General features: G+C 42.5%; 3 protein-coding genes across 7 annotated transcripts; all 3 read right to left on the bottom strand.

Annotated features, from left to right (window-relative positions):
- Positions 1-1,921: 1,921 nt before the first annotated feature.
- On the bottom strand, positions 1,922-5,884 carry srsf1b (serine and arginine rich splicing factor 1b). Of its 5 annotated transcripts, XR_003461467.1 has the most exons (6): positions 5,405-5,884; positions 4,497-4,693; positions 4,239-4,411; positions 3,800-3,992; positions 3,352-3,440; positions 1,922-2,475 (listed from the first exon to the last, which is right to left on the bottom strand). XR_003461467.1 is itself a non-coding variant. In XM_019253220.2 (5 exons), the coding sequence occupies exons 1-4, from the start codon at positions 5,596-5,598 to the stop codon at positions 3,813-3,815; spliced, it is 744 nt and encodes a 247-aa protein (XP_019108765.1). In that variant the 5' UTR covers positions 5,599-5,884; the 3' UTR covers positions 1,922-3,440; positions 3,800-3,812. The 5 variants fall into 5 exon arrangements, 3 of the variants coding, with proteins under 3 accessions (XP_019108765.1, XP_010746524.2, XP_019108764.1); XR_797471.3 differs by having other exon boundaries at positions 3,352-3,992; positions 5,405-5,883; XM_019253220.2 differs by having other exon boundaries at positions 1,922-3,440.
- An 851-nt stretch (positions 5,885-6,735) lies between these two features.
- Positions 6,736-11,204, bottom strand: pigs (phosphatidylinositol glycan anchor biosynthesis, class S). The gene is made up of 12 exons (XM_010748221.3): positions 11,056-11,204; positions 9,694-9,833; positions 9,472-9,583; positions 9,171-9,260; positions 8,987-9,078; positions 8,606-8,846; positions 8,378-8,520; positions 8,181-8,295; positions 7,949-8,094; positions 7,750-7,850; positions 7,468-7,678; positions 6,736-7,276 (listed from the first exon to the last, which is right to left on the bottom strand). The coding sequence occupies exons 1-12, from the start codon at positions 11,072-11,074 to the stop codon at positions 6,998-7,000; spliced, it is 1,689 nt and encodes a 562-aa protein (XP_010746523.1). The 5' UTR covers positions 11,075-11,204; the 3' UTR covers positions 6,736-6,997.
- A 965-nt stretch (positions 11,205-12,169) lies between these two features.
- aldocb (aldolase C, fructose-bisphosphate, b) lies at positions 12,170-22,222 on the bottom strand. The gene is made up of 9 exons (XM_010748220.3): positions 22,082-22,222; positions 16,725-16,841; positions 15,814-16,025; positions 15,196-15,250; positions 14,929-15,089; positions 14,744-14,827; positions 14,430-14,604; positions 13,373-13,572; positions 12,170-13,283 (listed from the first exon to the last, which is right to left on the bottom strand). Exons 2-9 carry the CDS (start codon positions 16,834-16,836, stop codon positions 13,191-13,193), a joined length of 1,092 nt encoding a protein of 363 aa, XP_010746522.2. The 5' UTR covers positions 16,837-16,841; positions 22,082-22,222; the 3' UTR covers positions 12,170-13,190.
- Between the last annotated feature and the right edge of the window lie 1,224 nt (positions 22,223-23,446).

Below are 23,446 nucleotides of genomic sequence, written 5' to 3'. Positions count from 1 at the left end.
GTAGAAGAATGGCTATAAATGAACAGTGTCATTTCTGATTGCCACTCCAGAACAAAAAGGAAAGAAAACACAATAATATGCAACTATAGAGTGAACCTTTTATTCAAGAGAACAAATCTTTAAAAGATACTGAAAAACTCAATCATCTCACGTAAGAGGAAAGAAAACACATTAGGCCACCTATTGCCTCCCACCTCGCTGTTAATGCTTGCCCACATTACACACTCCCTTACGTGCGTGAATCCATCCAAAAAAAAAAAAAATCCATCAGGATGCTGTCGTGATAGGATCTCTGAGGTCCACATTTGACTTGTTTGGGAGCCAATTTAGTTGAAATATTCACTACAATGTCCGGTTTGATGTGGACAGGGCCAGAGGTTCGGGATGCTCTCCCGGTAAAATGCTCCTGCTCCATTAGCCATCCCGAAGCCTAATCCTAATCCTGAATCCTGTTCCGGCTCTGCAATGGGGAGACAGAGAGCAGTCCAAAACCTTCAGAATACCAGCAGAACCAAAGAGAAGGAGGCAAGTTAGAATCACACCTTCAGAAATACTTAAATAATACCCAAATAAAAATAGCAATGACTTTGGATTCAAAGATGAGCCAAAGCAGAAACACCAAGAGAAACAGATCTCTAAACAGAAAGTAGTGTACAGTACATTAAGATATAATGTAAAACTAACTTGATACTGTCCTTGACCCAACGCAGTATTTTCTTTACCTTTAGTAAAACTCGCAGGACCAGTGTAAAGAACCACGAGCTTTTAAGAGATACTGACAGAAGGAAAGTAACCTTACTGATACACACAATATAATGGGAGCATGCACAAGCACAGCAACATGGCGTAACAAAGCAAACCTCGGAATACAGCCCATCGGTACAGTGGGGACAAAGTCTATTTTATTTTACTGTGAACTGGACTTGATGAAGCACTGCAGCTACACTCGGGTCCTCGAAGGATTTTTTTTTTACAAAACACATCCTCGACATCCTTGGCGGATGTCAGGGGAGATTCCCCACGTGTATCCAACGTCGTTACTCCCCGCCGGCCCTCGAAAGACAGCTCCGCCAGACAGGTGAGCAAGAAACAAGGGGACAGGTGACTAACCTGAAGTAAGAGCAATAGTTTTAACTTCAACAACACACGTTAGAAATATGTCTGTGCGGATGTACTTGCCAACTACTGCACAATAACTTCGGCGGGGCCTGGGACCGTTCACCACAGTGTGGGGGATCTCCGCGGGCAGGTGAGAGAGCAATGACTGCTTTGACGTCATCACGTTGTCACGTAACCCCATTTATTTTGATATTTACCTTGGTGGTCCTCTCAGGCTGTCGTTAAGACAACATTCAACGCGAAATATCCTACTTAAAAATCACAGCAGGGTGTCCAAGTCATAGAGTACACTAAATGAGTTATTAGTGTGCATTGCTGCAATGAAAGAAATACGACTGAGTCCGGTGTATGGAGACAAGTGATTCATTCATAACTTGTCTCTTTGAAAGAAGTAGAAGATATCATATAATATGGATATTGTATAAAAAAGTATCTTATTTTGCATATGCAGAGTCCAGTTTCAAAATAGTAGCTTCTAAAATATGACACATTGTTAAAATCACTGAGGCCCTGGTAAGGTCAGACACACCCTTTAAAAAGGCAGCAAAACAACCTATATTTAGATATTTTGATTTGTTTCTGTTGAGCTGTCCTCACTTATTAGAAAAAAAAAAAAAAAAAAAAAAAGCACCTGCCCAGCTATACTTCATCTTATCTGGTAGAAGAGTTAAATGATCAGGCATCAAGTCCTCCAGAAAAAAAAAAACAAATAACAAAAATAAAAAAAATTGTATACAGGATATATATCATGTGTACAGGTCTGACATTAAGAATACATGGAAAGAAAAACAAACATTTCATGTATGTTATTGAAAGGTTTTATTAAAAAGAGAATAAAGCTTTACGTTTGTGGATATCATAACAAAACAGAAATTGAGCTCAGGAAAAGACTGACCTACAGAAAAGATACAAACCACATTAAGGTCACATTCCCTGGTCGCGTCCCAGTCCTCCCTCTTCCCTCCCTCCTCCACCGATAATGGTTGCCCACTATTTACCAATTTCCTTACGTGTGTGGATCCATCCTGCACCTCCCTCCTGGGTTTGAGCCCAGCTTCGCTCTTCTTTTTAGAACTAAACAAAAAAAACCTGAAAAAAAGCAGTAATCACTTGGCCAGCTGGGGTGTCTCTGAGGCCTCACACAAAATGGGAAAAATAATTTGGATTATATGAACGCCAATTTAGTTTAAATCTTTCACTACAACGCATCCGGTTTGATGGGGTTATCTGGACAGGGATCCTCGGGATCCTCTCGGTAAAAATGTTCCCATACTCCTGCTCCATGTAGCCATCCTGAAGCCTAATCCTAATCCTGATCCGGCTCCGGTATGGTGAGACACTGAGCCCAGTCCAAACCTTCAGAATACCAGCAGAACCAAAGAGAAGGAGGCAAGTTAGAATCACACCTTCAGAAACTTAAAGAAAAAAAAAAAAAAAGAAAAAAAAAAAAAAAGAATAAAACTAGCAATTACTTTGGATACTAAAAAATGTCAAACGAATCTACTAGGGAGTTTAATTTGAGAAAATCAAGGACACCATCTATGATCAATCCCCAAAAAGATTTTCTTTGGATACTAAAAGATAAGAAAAAAAACAAGCTTTGGGTCTCCAAATACAAGTGGTACAACTGAGCACTAGAGCTGCTCCAGAAAAATCAATGATTCGAGTCATCATTCAAGAAGACGCTGAGTCGACTCGCATTTTGTCAGTCGAATCCCTGCACCTTTGTGTTTTAGCTGTGGCACCGTTCAGAGCAGTGGCAAGAGCATGGCAAACTTCACAAACCAAGTCTCAAAGAGGCCACACAAAGGTTCATAGTAACTGTTCTCATGTTCTCTGCTCTGGGGATGGCTGTCAGTGAAGTCAGCAGATAGACTTGTTGGCCGACAGCGCTGTCAGCCAGCCACCCGGCAGAACAGGTGCTCACGGTGCATTGGGGATTTTGTAACTGAACTATGACGCACACTTTTACTTTGTTTGACTGTGTGGAAATCTGATATTCCCACAACACGGATGAAGGCATTTAAACGGGACTCATCTAGGCTAGAAATTTAGTGTGGCACTGAACTAAAAAAAAAAACAAATATTATCTGAGCAGCCAAATTCGACTGACAAAATTCTTAGTCTGGCACAGCCCTGCTGAAATTATTCAAACACAGCGCTCTATCATCAAGTGTATGCAAGCGGCCTTAAATTGCAGATTTCACAGTTGACAAGGCACAGCCATCATACCATTGGTGCCATATTTGACTCCTCCTCCTCCTGTTTATCTTAACATGAACTGTTTCCTCTCTTCCCATCCTATCCTGTTCCTCTGATCTCTACAGAGAGACACACAAGAAGGTCAAAGGACAGTAGTATATGCTTAAAAAGTGAAATCTTTCCAAACGAAAACAAAACATAAAGCATAGTGTGAACACTCAGTAGAAGGAAAGTGTAGAGAAGGGGGCAGAGATGGTTAGCAGGAAAACAAAGTCAATGAGAAGAGAAAGAAGACGAATGGCGTGAAAGTGTGAGAAGTGAAACAGAGCCAGACTCATCTGATCTGTAAAATGAAAACTAAAAGGGTGGGGGGGGGGGCAAGTAACACAAAGACAGTGTGAACGGGGAGCACATGAGATGATGCGTGATGAGTACACAGAATTTGATAAGTGATGTGAAGATTTCCTCTGAGGCACACCATTTGCTTTAGTCTAGGTGCGGGAGCGGGAACGCCGGGGGGAATAGCGAGGAGAGCCTTTGCTGCGACGAGCGGGGGAGTAGCTGCGTGACCGGCTCTTGCTGCGGCTGCGGCTGCGGCTACGAGAGCGGGACCGACCGTAGCTGGGGCTGCGAGGGCCGTCCATCTTCACGTAAATGTAGGCTGTCTCTCCCTAAACACACACACACGAGCACACATAGTTAAATATCCATTTCCATGAGCACGCTGATACACAAGACACTGACAAACAGAAGGAAACCATAGTAACAATAAAGAGGGAACATTTGACATTTTGTTAGCTCGGAGATGCAGTTACAGAACAAACTGTTTCACAGTGGGTGGTTACATCCAGCACAAATACACACCCCTGTGCCTGATCCTGTCTGAATGCGGCCAAAGGTTACAACCCTTTCCTTACCTCGTGAGAGCGAAACTTGGTGTTATCCAAATTACGGATGGCGTAGTTCATGTCTTCTTTGCGTACAAACTCCACCACTCCAGTGCCATCACGGAACACATCAGCATAACATACATCACCTGCCTCTCGCATGTGATCCTTCAGGTCCTGCCAGCTTCCACTGGGAGGTAGGCCTGAAAGGGAAAAGCCGGTGTAAGTCTCTCATTCTCTAATTTAAAAAAGGGATAAAACCTGCCGACGGAAGAACAAGTTACCCACCTGACACGGTAACCCTGTACTCTGAGCGTCTGGAGGGGGGACCATGCCTCATCCTTGGGGGTCCCATTCCACCACCTCCTCCACCGCCGCCGCCACCTCCGCCACCGCCTCCCCTTCCACTTCTTGGAAACTCAACACGCAGGCGGTAGCCGTCGTAGTCATAACCATCACGCCCATAAACAGCATCTTCAGAATCCCTGTGAAATATGAAATTAACAGTTAGTTTGTCTTACAAACACCAGCCTACGCTGATGACAATTCACATTTTTTTTTATATATCTATAGTATGATATCATATGCTAAGATCAAACCTATATATGGTCTTCAAATAGCTTCAGTACAGTTAAAAGTATTAACGTACAAAAATGATTAACTTTTATCTTCACTATCAATAAATATATTATTGACTAATCATTTATTCCATAAAAGGGTAGTGTAATGCCATCATGTGTAATACATTGCTGCAATGTCAGACTCATAAAAATAAAAAGAAAGAGGAAAGACTGCTTAAAAATCCACGTGAAGGACTAATAGGAATATCGAAATGGTCGCCAATTAATTTTCTATCAATGGTTTTAATGAGTGCAGCTCTGATAACAGGCTCCACTTGTGAACTGGTTTGCCAGGTTGCAGGTAGCACGGCTCAGAACAGGTTTGGTTTCACTAAGCCCACTTGCACTTTTACACCACACCTTAAACTAAGTTTAACCCGGCACGCAGCCAGCACACACACCAACCAACCACCGCGGCCTGCACAGCGACATGTCCGAGGACAAACGACTGGCAGACATTACTGCAGCTTGTACTAAACAAACCTGCACGTGTGTGTGTGTGTGTGTGTGTGTGTGTGTGTGTGTGTGTGTGTGTGTGTGTTTATATAAAGACTGGTCCGGGGCTTTGCAGCTCACCTCGGGTCCTCGAACTGCACAAAGGCGAACGGCGGTCCCCCTCTTCGGTTCTTCAGGTCGATATCACGAATGGCGCCGTATTTATAAAACAAGTCCTCCACGTCCTTTGAGCGGATGTCAGGCGGGAGATTGCCCACATATATCCGACAGTCGTTGCTCCCCGCCGGCCCGCGAACTAATCCTTCGCCAGACATGTTAGCACAAAAACCAGCTAGCGTTAACACGCACGGAAGTTAGCACGCCGGCTAACGGGTCCAAACAAAAGATTAAACGACGCGTCGGCGGCTCGCTGTGCGTGAGCTGCTGTCGACGAATCACGCGGGAAGTATTGAGCTGGAGCTGAAACAAACCGGATTCTTCAAGGTGGCTTTCACGATAAGCAAATGAACACGAGCTAAAAGTTGCAAACTGCGCCTCGCTCGCCGCTTCTCCCCCAACAACTCGCTTTTGGTTTTCTTTATGCGACGCTCACGGCTAGCTTTAAAGGCGCGCGCAGCGCCACCTGCCGCCCTGGAGTGAGAGTCACATCCCACAGCAGGGGTCTTCAACCAGAGGTCCGCGACCCCTACGGGTCCGCCAATTCATCATTTGAGAATTAAAAAATATATAATAAAAAGGATACTGAGTAAACTGCAAGCATTAATATTCAATAATGACTGACTACTTTTAACTAAAAAATGATTCCATCATGCACAAACTTTTTATCAATCATAAACAGGCTAATAACTCAGTATATAAATAGGTTAATAAGGTGAAATAAAAGGTCAATAAAGTAAATATAAAAATTATTATAGGCCAAGCTTAAAATGTATTACATGTGGGGCTCTCTGATCTGTTTGTCTCTTGCTGAAAAGGTTTCAGACCTCTGTCCTACAGTATGTCCAATTCAAGGTTCATCTTTTGAAACAGATCCTCTCAAATTCAGTTTAGAAACTGTCCTGAAGCTTTAGATCATTACACCAGCCTGTTGCACTCACCTCTAGAGTTATGAAATGCCTGGAAAAACTAGAAGTCAGCATCATCCGTCCAATGGTCAAACCACACTCATCCACACTCACCTCGTCCACTGGGTACACAGCTTCCTCAGCGACAGACCACAGAAAGTAAGAATCTGCACTGTAACATCCTCCACTATCAACACCAACACGGGAGCCCCACAAGGTTGTATCCTGAGCCCCTTCCTGTTTACCCTCACACAAATGAATCCTGACTACATCAAAATACATGACGACATCTGAATCATTGGCCAGTGCTCTGGAAGAGAGTATGTTGTAAGCATTGCAAAATGATTATGTGCTATGTCTTACAACAAACTTTCACATTAAAAAACATGAGTTACAGCTTTCATTTTTATTATTTATTTGTAACTTATAACTTAGAACAGTAAGTAGAATTCAAATATAAAACTTGACACATTCACAACAGTTCAAGCTTTCCAGTGTAGTGTCAGACAGCCGCGGCAGACATTCATCACAATCTTAAAATGAACACAATTCTTTACATGAAACAATAAAATTCATGCTGCACGTTAGTCTTTCTTCATGCGTGCCTTTTTGTTTTTGTTCAACACATTCTCTCTCGCGCACGTCTTTCTCAGTCCTTCTTCTTCGTCTTTTCTCTGCGTCTCTGTCTGGCCTCAGACATGATTTTGAGCAGTGATAACAGAATCGGCACGCACATGGGCAGGAAGAGTGGTATGTAGATAGCAAACTTCTGGTCATCGGGAAAGTACAGGAGGTGGAGGAGTGAAGGGTCAAAGAACGCTCTCTCTGATGCCAAGATGGCCTCTTTGCTGTACTGCAGGGCAAAGCCGAGGTTCCCGGCCTCCAACTCGGCCACAGCCAGCTGCAGAGACGTGACGGCACTGGACACCTGAGTGACATAGGAAATCATAGGAAAGTGAGTTGTATAATTGACTTAGGCACGGTTATTTGTACACTGATCTAACACCAGACTAAAAGCACAACATGTGGACAGAGTTGACCCATAGATTAGATTGTACTTTATTTATCCTACAACGGGGAAATTTACTTATACACACAACACGTGTGTATGCATCATACCTGTTGAGCAATGTTATCATTGATGACAATGTTTCCTATCTGGTCCAGCAGCTGTGCCAGCGAGGTGATGGTGGTGGTCGCGGTTGCTACGTTTTCCACACTTCTACTCCACATGAGACGATCCAGCTCCCAGTCAGCTAGTCCTGCACTGCTGCACGGTGCCACGCGGAAGCCGGGAGGAGGAGATGACGACTGCACGCCCAGCAACAGTCTGACAGGACATGGAAAATTACGTTGTGTCCACAGAAAGAAACACCTGTCATACTGCAGGCGTCCACTTACCGAAGCTGCGCAAGGAAGACTCCCATGACTTTGGCCATATTGATGTTGATGTCAACAGGGAACGCAGCCTCTGGTCCATAGAAACCATCAACATTATAGACCTTTAAAAACAGACATTTTTTGTTGTATTAGTACCCAACATGACAAATTAAAAGTACAGAATTACTGTACGGCTAACAAGACTGGACTTATGTCGTACCATAATTCCACCCCACCGTGGAGAGTGAAACGCATTAGAAGGCACTTCCTGTTTCTTGTGGTCATGAATATGAAGGGGTGAATGGTGGGCATCCGGGACGTACAAGAGAAAATTCAACACTGGGTTGGAAGAGGCGGCGTTTGAACCTGGAAATTAAAAAAAAAGATATATATACATAAACACAGCGGAACAAACTACACCTCCTTTCTCTTCAGTGTGAGTTTTGCCTTACCCAGTCTAGCCTCCACGGGGTTGATGACATGCGCGAGGCTGTCAGCGTTGAGCATGTAGATGCTGCGGCTGCTGTCGAAGCGCGGATTCACGCCGAGCATGGTGTAGTACAGAGTCTGTAAGGAGACGTTCGTTAACACATGGTAACTGAGCATCTTTTCAGCGTGCTGTACATTCACACATACGCACGCACAGTACCTGAGAATCGATGCTGAAGTTTGCCAAAGGGGCCAGTTTTGTGAGCAGAGGCTGGATGTAGGTCTGCACAGCACTCTCTATGTCCCAGTGGAGCCGGTGAGACTTTGGGTCTGGGTTCAACAGACTGAACGTGATCTCATAACCTGAAGAGAAGAATACACAGTGAACAGGAGGTGAGATATAATTAAGCTTGTGCACTTCTATGTCTGTGCTGAGACAAAGACTGACCTGGGCTGGATTTAAAGGCTCTCATACTGTCAGCGACGCTCTCTTTGTTGCCAGGGCTGAGACGGACTCTGTCGCTGAGGGCGGCGGTGATGTCATTATGGCTAAAAGACATCACCTGCAGTACCTGCTTGATCCGAGGCTCCAGGTGAGACAGTAACTGCTCTAGTGTCTTGCCCACCCTCATCGGGGCACCCATACGCAGCATGGCTGTGCGTCGCTGACCGATATACACATCCACATCCTGAGAGTCATGAAGGTACAGGTCGATGTTAGGTATTGAGTACGGATACCCTGATTCATAATTCTGTTTGCAGGCTCTATTATTTAGATAATAAGTAGTTAGATACTAAGCAGTAACAGTATCCAAACAAAACTTTGAACCTCAGGCAGCAGTGAAGATGACTCTGGGATGACGTACACAACCAAAGAACCACAGGGGCTCTCACTGAGCCTGTGCAGCGATAGATCTGCCTCTGAAGAAGAAGAACAAGCAGGATGGAGAGAATTTACTAGAGTGAAACATGAAGAGCGGAAAGCTGGGTGTGATGCAGAGACTGTGTCTCACCTGCAGCGGTGGGCTGGTTCAGGGCGTCCTCCTCCATGACTGTAGCTGTGCGGTACTTTGTCTCATACCTGTACCTCAAAGATGTGTCCTCTGGAAAAAATAAAAAAAGTTCGAGACAAGATTTATGGCACTTGCTGAGACAACACAACAATAGCAGCACTTGCAATGCTAAACTCCTGTCTCCACATTGTGCTGATGATTTTAACTCATGTAAAGTGTCTTGGATTATCATTTAAAGTGCTCTATAAATGAAATTAAATAAAATGTATTATTAAAATCACAGACAGAATTAATAAATCACCATCTACTACGTGTTCGTCATCCTGTGTCAGCGTCAGTGGGACCTTCTTCTGCTGTTCTGGTGTCACAGTTCCCCGTGCAAACACGACCTCCACGTCGGCACTCAGCTGCAGCTACAAAAAAGGAAATAAAACATCTTAAAAGTTACATGTTTATTACACACGGAAGATAAATTGGACAAGATGGGAGGACGTAGTGAGTGACGGCAGAAGCGTGAACGAACCTGCAAGTTAGCCAACTCTTTTATCTGACTGACGGGCAACCAGGCGCGATATGTTTCTGTTGTGCGCCACCACAGAGGGGCTCCCACGATGATCACCACTGCTGCTATGGACAGAGCAGCAAGCTGGCCACGTCTGCGCTCTGAGAGGGAGAGACAGAAGAGTGCAGTGCAGTTTAACGTATTCCATACAATTTACTCTTTGTTATCTGACACGTTGTCAAATCTGTCCCTCTTTAAAAAAAAACGTTTGGACACCCCTGCTGTATAATAATAGAATAATGTAGGATCGTGTATAAAAAGTGACAGGCATATACAGAGTGCTGAAGAAGTGTCATATAAATAAATATGAGCATACTGTATAAATAAGTCAACATAAGTAAACATTGTCCCTGTCAGTCATTTCTGACTACCTCTGCTGCATGTTGTGACTTTCATTCATCTGCTTACAGCCTAATTTAATAACGTACTCAGTCTTTTTATCACCATTTGTAGTCTCCTCTCTCATATTTCTATAAAACATTTTTATTTCTACAGTCACTCTATATTTTTAATGTAGTTTTCTATTTTTATAGAACATTTTTATTTCTACAGTCAATTTCTACTTTTTTATATAGTTTTTGTATAGATGTTTAGCACAGTTATATATTTATTTTCTATGCAAATGTTTAATTCCTCTGCACATATTTAAATGTAGATCTATCTCAGATTCATTTTAACATATGGATACTGTGTTATAGGTTCATTCTAATTTATGTTCAATGTATGTTTGCATGCTGCTACTGGATGCTTGAATTTCCTTCGGGTATCTATCTATCTGCCCATCTAAGACATACTACACAATATAAGTATATGACAATTGAAGATTGCAGTACTAATGGATTCTTAAATGTTTCATATATATTTTATAAAAGACTGGGTTAGATACAAGACAGCAGACATACTGGAGACTTGTTAAGGTGTGAACATGTAGAGAGACAACACTGATTGGTCAATGACTGGAGGAGCTGGTTTAGTTTCAAAGCTGAACATAGAAGCTGTGAGGAAATGAAGTGTTTCTCTGTGAAGTTAGACTTCTGGAGGTCGAATGTTGCTGTTAATGGTGAAGCAGAATAAAAACATAAAGCCTACATTGGACATGAGGAGGTGACTGACAGCCTGCAGTGCTATAGAGGCTGGTGCAGAGAGCTAACTGTTAGCTGTTAGCTTCTGAGGACGTTACCATGGAGAACACAGCACGCGGCCTCGCGCTCGGGTCACTCCAGATGTTGTACAGGTGAAACATTCTCGAGCAAACATCTGTCAGCCGCCGTTAAAGCTGTGAAAAAGTCACACACACACAATTGCAGGTCTGAATCTACTCACCCACTTCCGTAGTAGCCATTTCTGTCAATGAACTGAACAGGGGTGCGCTCGTTGGTACGACACTCCCTGTCGAACGGTCACATGACCGACAACAGTTTGTTTCGAGACGCGGTGAGGACAGTGACCGTCGGCCCGTCCCCGTGAGAATATTAAACGCAATATAATGAGAGAAATCTTGGGAGGCAGCGACCCCACACGGCGCCAAATGTTAAGTGCACGTGAAGACAGACTGGCGATAATTATTAATATGCATTATGTTGAGAGTTTGTTTACATAAAAGAAGGAGCAAAACATTACGAAGCACCTTAAAATAACTACAAACACACACACACCTTTCACAAAGGAATATGAATGGGAACAGGAGTTTTTGTATATGAACCTGTATGAATAAAAAGATTGATAGATGAATGATGTCATCACAATTTATTGAACCATTTATGTATATATGATTTATGAGTGAACTGAACTATATCAAAAAAAAGATCAAAGATCCACTGTGTAAGACTAAGGGGGCAATGGAATATAATATGCATAGCTATGTTTTCATTCATGTATAATCACCAACTACACTGCTATATACCACTAAATACTACACACTGGTCCTTTAAATGTTTATTATTAATTCAACTTTATTTATCCAGAGAAGTTTGATGAAGAGTTAGGCTGTGTTTCTTCAGAGAAGACACAGCCTAACCTTGACACTGAGCAGGTTTACTGGTGCAGTTGGGAGTTCATTGATAGCTTTTAGTGACAAAGCACTGCTCTTTTCATTTTAATGTATTATACAGAGACCAGGCTCATACTGGTGACATTCTGTTATAATATTAAAGCCTACTACTACTGATGGCCTTTAAAGACTTTTGTTGGTGGGCTTTCATTACAAATACATATGAAATTTCAGATCTTGAAAACTATATTTTACAACGTACACCAGACAGAAAGAATTGCTCAGAATAGTATTTAAGAGAGAAATAATGTCCTTTTAAAACTGTGATTTAGTCCAGTGCTCATGTATTCATAAATATACTGCAATACTGGAAGTATGTTTGCTGGATGAACAGTGAGTATTGGCAGAGCTAGTCTTACAGGAAGAGAAGTCACACAGAGCATTCTCTGTTAGTTTTTAATGTTTATTTTATTTTTCTCCACTATTTGACACACCAAGTGCTTCAACAACAATATTAACATCACAAAGATCACAGTACTCCAACACAGCAGTGATTATTTCCCCCGCTGCTGACCCCATGAATTGGTCCACATTATAGAAACCATCTCCTCTTCCCATGGGGTGTGCTGGGGGGAATGTCAAGAGGGGGATGACAGACAAGCATCACATAATATCGACACCTTAACACAACTGAATACATTGATTTACGGTATGTAATTTAAAGCTAATGTTATACTTAGAATAGACACACAGGATGTTTCTCTGATTAGTGGTGATTAGAAGCGTGTGAACAGAAAGGTTAGGACGAATCATCAGGATGAGTCTTGGTGTGTTGTGGTTTATTACAGACTGGTCCACTTGACCACACCTAGCGCTGTCTGAAGAGTGCGACGAGTGCTCCGTTGCATTTGGACAGTCGCTCGAAAGATCAACTCATTCTGCAAAGTCTTGTCGTCTTCACAGATGTAGTGATGCCACCAATAATCTCACTGTCAGGGAGGATGTTAATATAGCGTTTTAAGGATGAGCAAACACTGTTCTGACAGAAGAGAAAACACCGACACACACATGCTATTCTGGCCTGCTTTTGGTAGTGTCTCATGATTTACCGTGAGGGAGAATGAATTCAATACTGACCGATGATCTGGATCTACTGTTCAGATTTTGAAGCCTCTACCTTCCTAGCTCTGTCACAGACACATAAAATAGTTTTGCACCTCAGTCATTAAAACCCTTTTGATTTGTTTGATTAAAATTTATATTTAAAAAAAAAAGCCTGTTCCCTTTAGTATTGTAGTTTCACATTATGTTTTTAAATACATATATCTAATAATGTAATTTTAATAACTCTGACAACTCTAAAGTACAGTAGACAGCGCAGGCCCGTGATTGATGGAGGAGTGAGGGGGTACAGCAGAGCAGATATAAGACTACAATTAGACCACAGTTAAATGTGGTATTCTGATGTTTAGTAGGCGTGGTTAGCCACGTAGAGGGACTTTGCTGCAGCGCCATCAGTGCCAGAAGACTGGTAGTTGCCAAGTGCAGCCTGACCATTTGCCTGTAGGGGAGACAAAAAAAGTAAAATAAACAACACAGCATGAAGGAAGTTTCATTCTACCCTGCAAGGATGCGTCTGATTTATCTGACCTGGGCACGTTTGATGAACTCCTCGGTGGCGGCCTTCTCGTTGCTCAGCTCTCCTCTCCATGCGTTGAGGGCGGAGGCCTGCAGGGCGCGGCCATAGGAGAAAGTCAGGGCCCAGGGCTTGGCGAGTGGACAGTTGTTAATGGCATTGAGGTTCACGCTGGCCTCTTCTTCGGACTGGCCACCTGACAAGAATGTCACTCCTAAGAAAAAGACAGAAACAAGCAAATGCACACGTTATCTATCTACTCAAACCAGCATTCAACTTTATGAATGGAGATGAAATTTGGCAATATATAATGCATTGTTGTAATGCATTACGAGGTCCATAAATCCATAATATTATCCAATAATAATAACATTCATTTTTCCTGAAAGTGATTGTAAGTGTAATTTGGCACTAACTATACATAAAATAGAGGCGGCATGCAATTGTTTCATTGTATCCAATTAAATGCTAGGCTAACATAAAGTCAGAGCACAGTAGGTGAGCTTTGTCTATGAGCAAACACACAATTCAACTCCTACAAACAGATTTTCATCAATAAATTCATGATGAATTGAGAAGAAGAACTGCTTTTAAACTTAATTCAACAAACTAAATATTTATAGAAAGTTTGTATTTTGCCTTAAAAATTATGAAATGACATCATTATACATCAGGGAGCTCTGAGTAGAGCTTCTGCTCCTTCATGTCAAAAGGAGCCAGCTGAGGTGGTTGTTTGGGAGGGGGACCCCAGAGCAGACCCAGAACCTGCTGGAGGGTCTACATAGCCCATCTAGGCTTGAAACACCCCATGATCCCCGAGGAGGAGAACCCTACTAAACCTGCTGCCACTGCGACACGACCCCAGATAAGTGGATAAATGGATGGATTGAATGGATCATTATTTCCAGAAAATAATATGTAAATAATTCACTAAACAATGGACCTCTAAAATAAAGTATTTATACAATTATTGACACCACCAAGTGTATTTTTACAATTTCAAATAGTACAGTATTAGTATTCCTTGTGCAGTCCACAGATATTGTAATGTTTCTTATATCTGTCTCTGACCTGTGACAGCAGGAGGCACAGTGCGGCGCAGGGCAGTGACGGTAGCCATGGCGATTTCCTCGCTGCTGTACTTGTTGGGGCAGGAGTGTCCGGCTGTGACCATGTTGGGTTTCAGCAGTGTCCCTTCCAGGTACACATGGTGGTCTGATAGAGCCTTGTACACTGCAGCGAGGACCTAGACAGCAGCAGAACATCAAAACACTGTGGTGACACAACACACAACACACTTTACAGGAGGTATGCAGTGCTTTGTGTTACATACATATATCTATATATATATAGACACACACATATACATTTCTCAGTAAATTCACCTTCTCAGTGACGTACTGGCAACGCTTTAAGTCATGTTCTCCATCAGGAAGGATCTCAGGCTCCACAATTGGAACGATACCATTCTAGGACACATCACAAGATAAAACTTTACCTGAGATCTGATCAAAAACTGAGGATCTCTTATGTTTACTAAAAAAAACATTCTCAGTAATCTAACACCAACCTGCTGGCAGATGCTAGCATATCGTGCCAGAACATTAGCATTTTCAAAGATGGCCAGCTCAGATGGCGTGGTGTCGCTAATCTTCAGCACACAGCGCCACTTGGCGAAGTCTGCACCGTCCTTCTTGTACTGCGCACAGCGCTCAGACAGCCCGTCCAGACCTGCACTCCAGCACACAGACAAAGAAACAGAACCATCCATCAGAATCATAGCGGGGGTTTTATTTCATGTGCTTTTTGTTCTTTTTGGTTTTGGGATGCCGCCTACCCTGAGTGGTGGTCTCTCCATTTGTTCCAGCGAGGGGCACAACACCTTTGTCCACCTGTAGAGACAGAAACAGAAAATGTCTGATGTTTAAAATAATGTAGCTCATGTAATATTACACATCCTTTCTTCACATTACATGTCCTTCAAATTTAACTCACACTTTGACCCAGTTTGTCCTCTCAGCTGGATCTGCTGTTGTGGGTGGGTCTGTGTGTATCTAAACATGCTGACAACGGAGTATGTGTTTCCATACACAGTGCAGGAGCCTTTCTAGTTTTACCAGCCAAGCAAATGAAGACTGTGTTTTTGTCTGTTCGACTGAAATACTTTGCTCAAGCATAATATCAACACTGTGTCTTGGAGAGCAAGAGCCACCAAATAAGGCTGAGCTTCACAGACTCAAGTGTTTGAGGAAACTGAGGCAGTGTGACAAACCATGTACAAAAACAGCCAACAGCTGAAACCAGGTAATGATCGTGGGATGATGTGTGAGATAGTGACTGAAACTGGAGAAATAGATTTAAAGTGACTGTAAGTCCAGGTGAGACGGACTATGTCCAAACTGTAGAGGTTTAAATACGACTGAAGTGTTGAGCTACAACATTGAGTAACGCGTACCTTGATGCCGACAACAATGCCACGGTCTTGGATGACCTTGGCGAAGCAAGTGCCGTCGTCTGAGTTCTGGTAGAGGGTTTCGTGGAAGAAGATGACGCCTCCGATGCAGCTGTCGATGCGCTGGTCGGCTGTGAAGAGCAGCTGGCGGTAGCGACGCCTGTTCTCCTCTGTGTTCTCAACTCCGATGGGGTTCAAACGTTTGGCCATGCTGCCTGTAAACAGCACACACGCAGGGCAGTTTAGTCAAACATGGCTCAGTTGTGAAACCATCTCTTTAAATGAAGCATAACTAAGCAACTGGCTGATGTATGAAAATGTAGAACACAGTTGAAAATCCACTAACACAGACGATACACGATAAATAAAACTATCTTGGTTTGACGTGTCAAACAGTTAGGAGACCATTTAGCAGACGTCATTCACTTTTATACTCAGTCTGTGCACAAAAACTTGAAATGAATCCACTACTACCATTGCACTAACATAGTATTAACCTAAATAGCTTGACCAATTAATCACTTTTTCTTATCTACAAATGTGTGAATGAAAGTACAGAAGGTTTGCTGCAAAGTGATTATGGAGCTTGTAGTTGAGCTCATGCTGTAATATTATGTGAAATATTTCATATGTGGCGCGTTCGTCTAGCCACTTAGGGTTATATTATACAACATCCTAAAAGGGCTCTATAGTATTACTGTTGTAATACTCAAGATCAGTCTTAGTTTTGAGACCAGTCTGTAGATAACTCTGGATTTTATTTCAAGGTTCACAACTGCGGGGATACTGTATCACTGAATTGTCTGTATATTGTCTGATTTATCTGTTAATGTCATTACTGTGTTTGAATGTAAAACCTATATTCCTCCTCCAGCCCGCACAGGAAAGATATCAGTGATTTGACACATGCGTACCAGTGGACTCATCGGCTGCAAGGATGCCTTTTCCTGGAGCTACTATCCTCTGAGCTATGTCCTGCAGCTCCTTCTTCTGCTCAGGAGTCAGTGAGGGGTACTGGTGAGTCATGATGGCTGAAAGAGAGAGAGAGAGAGAGAAAGACAGAGAGTCATGGAGAGGTCACATTGACTCAAAGTATGTCGATCTGGACAACTGCCCAGTCCTGGCCCCATTTTATTGTCCCACTATTGTCTAGAACTCGCAGCCGCACTAAGCTGCTCTCAGTGAGCTGAAAATGACAAAACGCCTACAAGATGGCCCTTAAAGTCACACAGTCCAAGGGCCCAGCTTGTGTTGTGGGAGAGGTGATGAAACGGATAACTGTGCACAGACGATGTGCTTCATAGGAGAGAAAAGGTGGAAATGGCTGTATTTGTTAGGTGAAAGAGGTCATTGTGTGGCTGTCCGGAATAAAGAAAAGCTTTATTGTTCAGGGATCTAACATAACTGTGTTAATTTAAAGTGCTGACATTCTAACACACACACACACACACACACACACACACACACCTAATCACGATGATTTCCCGTCTTCACACTGCCGTAAATAAGCAGTTACGTAACCCCTCCCCTCCCCACTACACCCAAACCATGGACGACAGAGAGGGAGCCATTATGTAACAGGGCTCCTATATGCTCTGCTGCCAGTCCTCATTACAGCAGCAGGCCTGGATGCAGCGTGGCTCGTTTGTCTCCCCTCAGCAACACTTCCTGTTTGTCATTATATCCCTCTTAGTGCGCTGCACGTATACACGCCTTTTATTTCTTCTTCTTCTTCTTTCATGTTTTTTTTAATCAGTGTCCTTCAAACATCCTGCTGAGCTCACTGTGGCATGCCGCTGCTTCCTCAGTAAAAACAACAGAGACTGCTGGACACAAGATAAACACATGCGATTTAGAAATTCACATTTTCCACACATCCCTGAAACGCATCACTCCCACAGTAATGCCTGGGAACAAGCTGTGACTTTCCTTTCTGGTCGACTGCACCGGTTGCTAAGCGTCTCCCGGTGAAATGACTACAGCTTTTTTCAACAAGTGCAACAGCGTGCGCTGCAAATCGGATCAGCTGTAGATCGATGAGTCTGTTTGATGGATGGCGGCGACTCCTTTAGTGACACATACAGAGCTCCAGTCAGCTGTGTATAGAGGTGGACGTGCACAGGAGAAAGAACTACATAGAAATGTTCAACTTGACGGAATGTAAGCTAACATCTTAGGATACAGAGTATTTTATTACCACAGACAGAAATCTTAGTGTGAGGACATCAGCTTGTATTTCATGTACCACAATAGAATAGAATATTAGGAGGGCTGAGCTTAACAATAAGCTCACATGACCAGTGGATTGCCAAAGTTCTGAGGCTGGTTCGCTATGTTCGGACACTGCCTGACATACTCTATATCCTCTGAGTTAATCCTCAGCTTAAACCTATGACATAACAACCTTTAGAGCACACACACGTCTCTCCCTGAAAACTGTGTGCAGTTACCACAACACAAATGTCACAGCAAAGCACGACTTAGAGCTGCTGCATGCAGGTGAAGTGAAAGAGGCCAGTTCTGCAGTGTGTATGTACTGTGAGGGGAACAGTTAGGCCAGGACCTGAATAAGAGAAGGTATTTACACTTGATAAAGGCCAACCCAAGGGCACAGACATAATGTGTGATCAGTTTGTATGTGCAAAGTGTTTGCTTCACTGTTAGCCAGACAAAACTCATGCTCAGCAAATACCTGCAATCTTTTGTGAAGCACCTGCTGCGTGCTTCGACAATACATTTTCAGCAACACCGGCATGGCTGTGTTCACACTGTAAAAACATTGCAAAATAATGTGCAAGTTAAAATCTAAATGCCACGCAATGTTCAGTCAAACAGAAAGGAAAGTTATCAAGTGTGAGCTGTCAAAACTGACAAAGAAGCCACGAAGCCATGTCTGATCACATATCATTTATACTGCATAAGGCTGAAAGACAGCTTGAGACCTTGAAGGACAATGGGCTGCTGTGTGCACTGATATTTGTGGTTTTAGTCCTTGCTGCTTATGAGTATAAAGGTAACACTTTTCATTCAGCAAGACCTTAAGAACACGACGCTTCAGTTTGTGGCTCACACACCACAGATGGGACAAATAAAAATAAATATCATGCTCAATGTGTAAAGATACAGTAGATCGACTCAAGTGAAGTAGCAGGGGTTTTCTCCTTTAACAGCAGAGAAATTAGTGTTTTTGTGATGTAGCACCCCCAGTTTGTAATCCCACTGTGGTAAATATGGACAGCTGTATGTGTTTTTGTTCTGATGACATTACTTATGATCAAAAACTAGCAAGTGAACAACATTGCTAACAGCCAAAGATCAAGCAAGGTCGACAACAACTAAAAGTTTACTCTCGCTTGGTTACTCTCCTTTTCTCTCCTAACCATCTTCTGTCAATGTCCACTTCCGTCTCTTCTCCTCTGTCAGTATGTCCACAGAGCTTGCCCAGCTCCTGTTCTGGCACAACACTGGCTCCGCTCCCTGTTAGGATTCCCCCACAAGCCTGAAAACCTCCTCCGCCTGTAGTACAAACACTCCCCCAGTGCTATGAGCTCACGGTCCGGGCAGCCCAGCTAACAAACTGAGCTAACATTAGCTACCAGCAGCTACAATTGGCAGCAGTTTGCTTTACTGTCCATCAGTTTCACCAAAATCAGTGACATAATGACAAAGTTACATAGTGTGAGAACAGACGTGTGAATAACAGAGACACCATTCACCTGATTAGAACTCATTGTATCATCAGCATGATGTAAAATCTGTTTATGACAATGATGAGTTTGGTCCTGTCTCCCTTAATGTAGCATCTGCACTGATAATGATGAGATGCTAACCAAATTCCTCTAAGAGGAACCCTGAAGTCAAGTAAACATTTTTTTTGTTGCAGATTGATGTTTTAGGTGAAATAAATTAAACATGACATCTCTTGCATTGATCCTATAAATCATTAAGCCATCCTGTACTGTGATATATGATGTACACTTCAAAACATTCATTTCTGGTAGCACACAAGCCCATTAAGGGAAGGACTTTATGTTACTGCTTGCTCAGGGGTACTTCAGCAGTGCAGATATGCCAATGACTTCTTGACTATTCATGTTCTTTATCAGCAGAAATGTCACTTTGATATGATCTGAAGTAGCAGCCTTCTGACGCTATTATGACACACTACTACTGATGACAGGGTTTATCTTCGAGACAGTGTTGTACACTAGGAAGGACATCACTGCAAGATTTGACAAGTACAGCATATTTATATTATATAAATATATAAATATAAATATATTATATTATATTATATTTTGGAGGGGTCATTGAAACAGCTAATGGAATCCTGTCCATAAAAATAAGGCGTGATGAAACAGGATGAGGTTTGAGAGCTTTGTAAGAGATGAGGTAAAGAGACAGCTGAGATAACATTGTGTTTTCTTAACTCTCTGTCTCTCTGTGAGCTCCATTCCAGCCTGTTGCGCAGTGGTCGGCCTCAACAAGGTAAACGCCATTTCTACACTGCGACATCAAGATTCCACAGCCAACTCCCTAATGTGGCGTCACACAGAACCATTCAAAGAGATTAACACTGTACTTATTAAACATCAGTCAAATACAGTGAACAGCAATAATAATAATCACATTTGACCACTCAGATTTACTACAATTACACTGAGGTTTAATTAGACCCTAGTTAAGACAACAGTCAATCAACCCCTCTGTGAAAACTGATGCTGTACAGGGTTACAAAAACATAAACATCAAACTCAATCCATAATCAACATCTACATCTATAGCAGCTTTGATGCATGCTTGCATAAGCTTACACACTATATAGCTGGGCATTTCTCAGGCTGCAGGCAGGGACTTAACTCAGGCTGGCACCTATGACATTTATTGATATTGTAATAAGCAGGATAGGGGCGTACTGTTGCCTTGTGTCACGATGACCACTTGGAGGTTTACCCGCCTTGCTGTTTTCTCTACAATGCAAGCTGCATGAGCTTTGAGGAGGTGGAATGACTCCTGCAGGGGCAGCACTAGTCATAAGTAAAAAGCCTGCTGGGCGTTCTGCTTTTTGTTACCAGACGGGCTGCTGGCCTTGGCACTGATGCACGTCCCTGTGTCAGGGCCGTTTCTATCCACAGTCTTTGATCCGACAGTGCTAGCAGGAGCACTGTTTCCCATGCAGCTCTGTGATATAGGAGCCGGTGGCAGACGATGTCGAGGCTGCGTGGGTTGTGGTTCAGATAAAAGTTGACAGTAGTGAAAATGCATACATTGCACTATGTGACATTTCCCATTGAAAAACAGTTAAATACAGTGTACGATAAGTTAAATACATTTTGGGTTACCACTGCACAGCTAACTCTTATTTTCTTTATAGATCAGATCATTGTTTTATAGCTGGCTGGTCCATAAAATATTAGATTTAGAAAAATGCAAATCACTGTTTCCGAAGCAAACGTGACGTCCTCAAATGTCGTACGAAAGATATTCAGTTTACTGTCATAGAGGACTGAAAGAAGCAGAAAATATTCAAATCTAAGAAGATAAATCATCACACATACAAACATATTTATTCATGTATATATGTATTTGATATTATTAAGCCTCCATTGATGTCAAATATTAGGTTTATGGACATTTTTCTGTTCTTTTTGGAAATTTTTCACCTCAAAATCAATAAAATGACGAAGAAGAATGGACACAGATGCAGCTTAGCTAATAATGAATTAAGATATAACAATATCTTATGTTATATATCACATGATACAGTGTTATTAGTTTATAAAATAGAAGAGATATATGTTATATGTGTTTAATATGCTGCTCGTGAGCCCCTCCTCCTCCCGCCTCAGAGGTCTACGTGCAGAGCCTCACTGACGCCATCATGATTACTAACTGCATTTTACCAAAGATGAACACATAAAATGATTAAAAATGAATCAATAAAATGATAGTCAATGTCGATGTGAAGTGACAGGAGGCACAAACAGGCCGTTCTCTGCTCAAGGTCACAGTGTTTACGCCCTGTTGCGTCTTCATTTCGATGATGAGCTGACACAACGTTACGTAACGTTACACACAAAACTTTATATCAAAATAATATACACGACGGCGCGCGAGCCACAGGTGCTGACGTTAGCTTTGGGTCGTGTAGAGAAGCATCACGCCTCCATCATCATCATCATGATTATTATTATAATTATAAACGCTATCTATCCATGACACGAAGAGTGTGTGAGGCCGTCGCGTGGAGCAGATGAGGGTTCGTGCTTACCTGCTGATGGGTGTCTGGGCGTGCAGGGAGCAGGTAGGCTGGGTGCTGAGGCTGCAGGAGTCTCCTGTTTCTGCTGCAGAGCAACGTGACCCTTAAAGACTACAGCCGGGGGAGGAGAGCCAGCACGTCACGGCCATGTCATAGGACGACGGAGAGGCAGGAATGCGCATGCGCCACAGCGCCAGGCTCAGCACACGCAGAATGAGTGTGCATCTTTGTGAAAAACAAGTTTGAAATGTACAGCTCTTTCCTCAGCCTGAATAAAGTAAAAAAAAAAATCTTCTAATCAAATAGCCTGAAAACTCTGATAATAACAACTGATAATGACTTTTATACATTTTATACATTTCTGTAGATGCTTAGTGTGGAATTATATTATCAGCATAACAGATCAATGACAGGCTCTGCTGCGGAAAACAGATATAATACAGAGGCCTGTATGAACGGAAAAAACTGAGAAATACAAATTCACATGGACCCAGTACTGTTGATGGAGGAATGGAGTCCAGTACTGATTGAGGTTTGCCCATATGTTCATCCCTCTGGGGATTAAATGGGCAATCCAGACTAAAGGATACAGGGTTTTAGTATTGATTTGATCTTTGTATTCAGATAATTAGATATTCCTAAAGGTTCCTGCTATAGACCTTTACATGAACCTTTACATGTCAAGGTTCTGACTTACAGCCTTTGATCAGACAAGATGGGTGATTGGGATGGATGTTTCTTTCTTTCTTTCTTTCTTTCTTTCTTTCTTTCTTTCTTTTTCTTTCTTTCTTTCTTTTTACACCACTAAGGACCAGAAGTGGAAAATGTACATTTCAGAGCACTAACATGTACTTTTAAAGTCAAAGCTGGACAAAGTTTTATTTTATTTTATTTGACTGTTGGATCACGGCATGGTGTACAGTGGTTAGCACTGCCGCCTCACAGCAAGAATATTTGTGGTTCGAACCTTGACTGGGGCCTTTCTGTGTCTGCGTGGGTTCGCTCAAGGCTCATGGTGACTCTAAATTGCCCATAGATGTGAATGGTTGTTTGTCTCCACGTGCTCTGTGCTGGCGACTTGTCCAGTGTGTACCCTGCCTCTCGCCAAAAGTCAGCTGGGATAGCTCCAGGTAAACCTGATGAGAATATTATTTTAGCTTTCTAAAGTTGTGTTACTGTAGACTGCAACCGTCAAATAAATATAGTCGAGTAAAAAGCACAACCCTACAACTACCCTGTCAACTGAAGTATATATTACCATGAAATGGAAACACTTAGGTAAGGCACAAGTACCTCAAAAGTACTTTTGATAGTGTAAAAATGTAGTTTCTTAACCGAACATGGGCATATTATGTTTCTGCAGAAACAATGTGACAT

The sequence above is a fragment of the Larimichthys crocea genome, chromosome XXII (genome assembly GCF_000972845.2).
Source record: "Larimichthys crocea isolate SSNF chromosome XXII, L_crocea_2.0, whole genome shotgun sequence".
Classification (NCBI taxonomy): Eukaryota; Metazoa; Chordata; class Actinopteri; family Sciaenidae; genus Larimichthys; species Larimichthys crocea.
Note: the sequence above shows the minus strand (reverse complement) of the source record. Positions and strands in the feature narration are given on the sequence as shown.

What these genes read in the sequence shown, in the direction of transcription:
- srsf1b (XM_019253220.2), bottom strand. Translation starts at nt 5,598, where the DNA reads ATGTCTGGCGAAGGATTAGTTCGCGGGCCGGCGGGGAGCAACGACTGT. An exon ending in GTGCAGTTCGAGGACCCGAG is followed by an intron (nt 4,694 to 5,404) that starts GTGAGCTGCAAA and finishes CATATTTCACAG; the next exon opens with GGATTCTGAAGATGCTGTTT. An exon ending in GTACAGGGTTACCGTGTCAG is followed by an intron (nt 4,412 to 4,496) that starts GTGGGTAACTTG and finishes TTTCCCTTTCAG; the next exon opens with GCCTACCTCCCAGTGGAAGC.
- aldocb (XM_010748220.3), bottom strand. Translation starts at nt 16,836, where the DNA reads ATGACTCACCAGTACCCCTCACTGACTCCTGAGCAGAAGAAGGAGCTG. An exon ending in TGGAGAGACCACCACTCAGG is followed by an intron (nt 15,090 to 15,195) that starts GTAGGCGGCATC and finishes GCTGGAGTGCAG; the next exon opens with GTCTGGACGGGCTGTCTGAG. An exon ending in GCCAGTACGTCACTGAGAAG is followed by an intron (nt 14,605 to 14,743) that starts GTGAATTTACTG and finishes GCTGCTGTCTAG; the next exon opens with GTCCTCGCTGCAGTGTACAA.
- pigs (XM_010748221.3), bottom strand. An exon ending in AGCCTTTAAATCCAGCCCAG is followed by an intron (nt 8,521 to 8,605) that starts GTCAGTCTTTGT and finishes TCTTCTCTTCAG; the next exon opens with GTTATGAGATCACGTTCAGT. An exon ending in ATGATAACATTGCTCAACAG is followed by an intron (nt 7,277 to 7,467) that starts GTATGATGCATA and finishes TATGTCACTCAG; the next exon opens with GTGTCCAGTGCCGTCACGTC.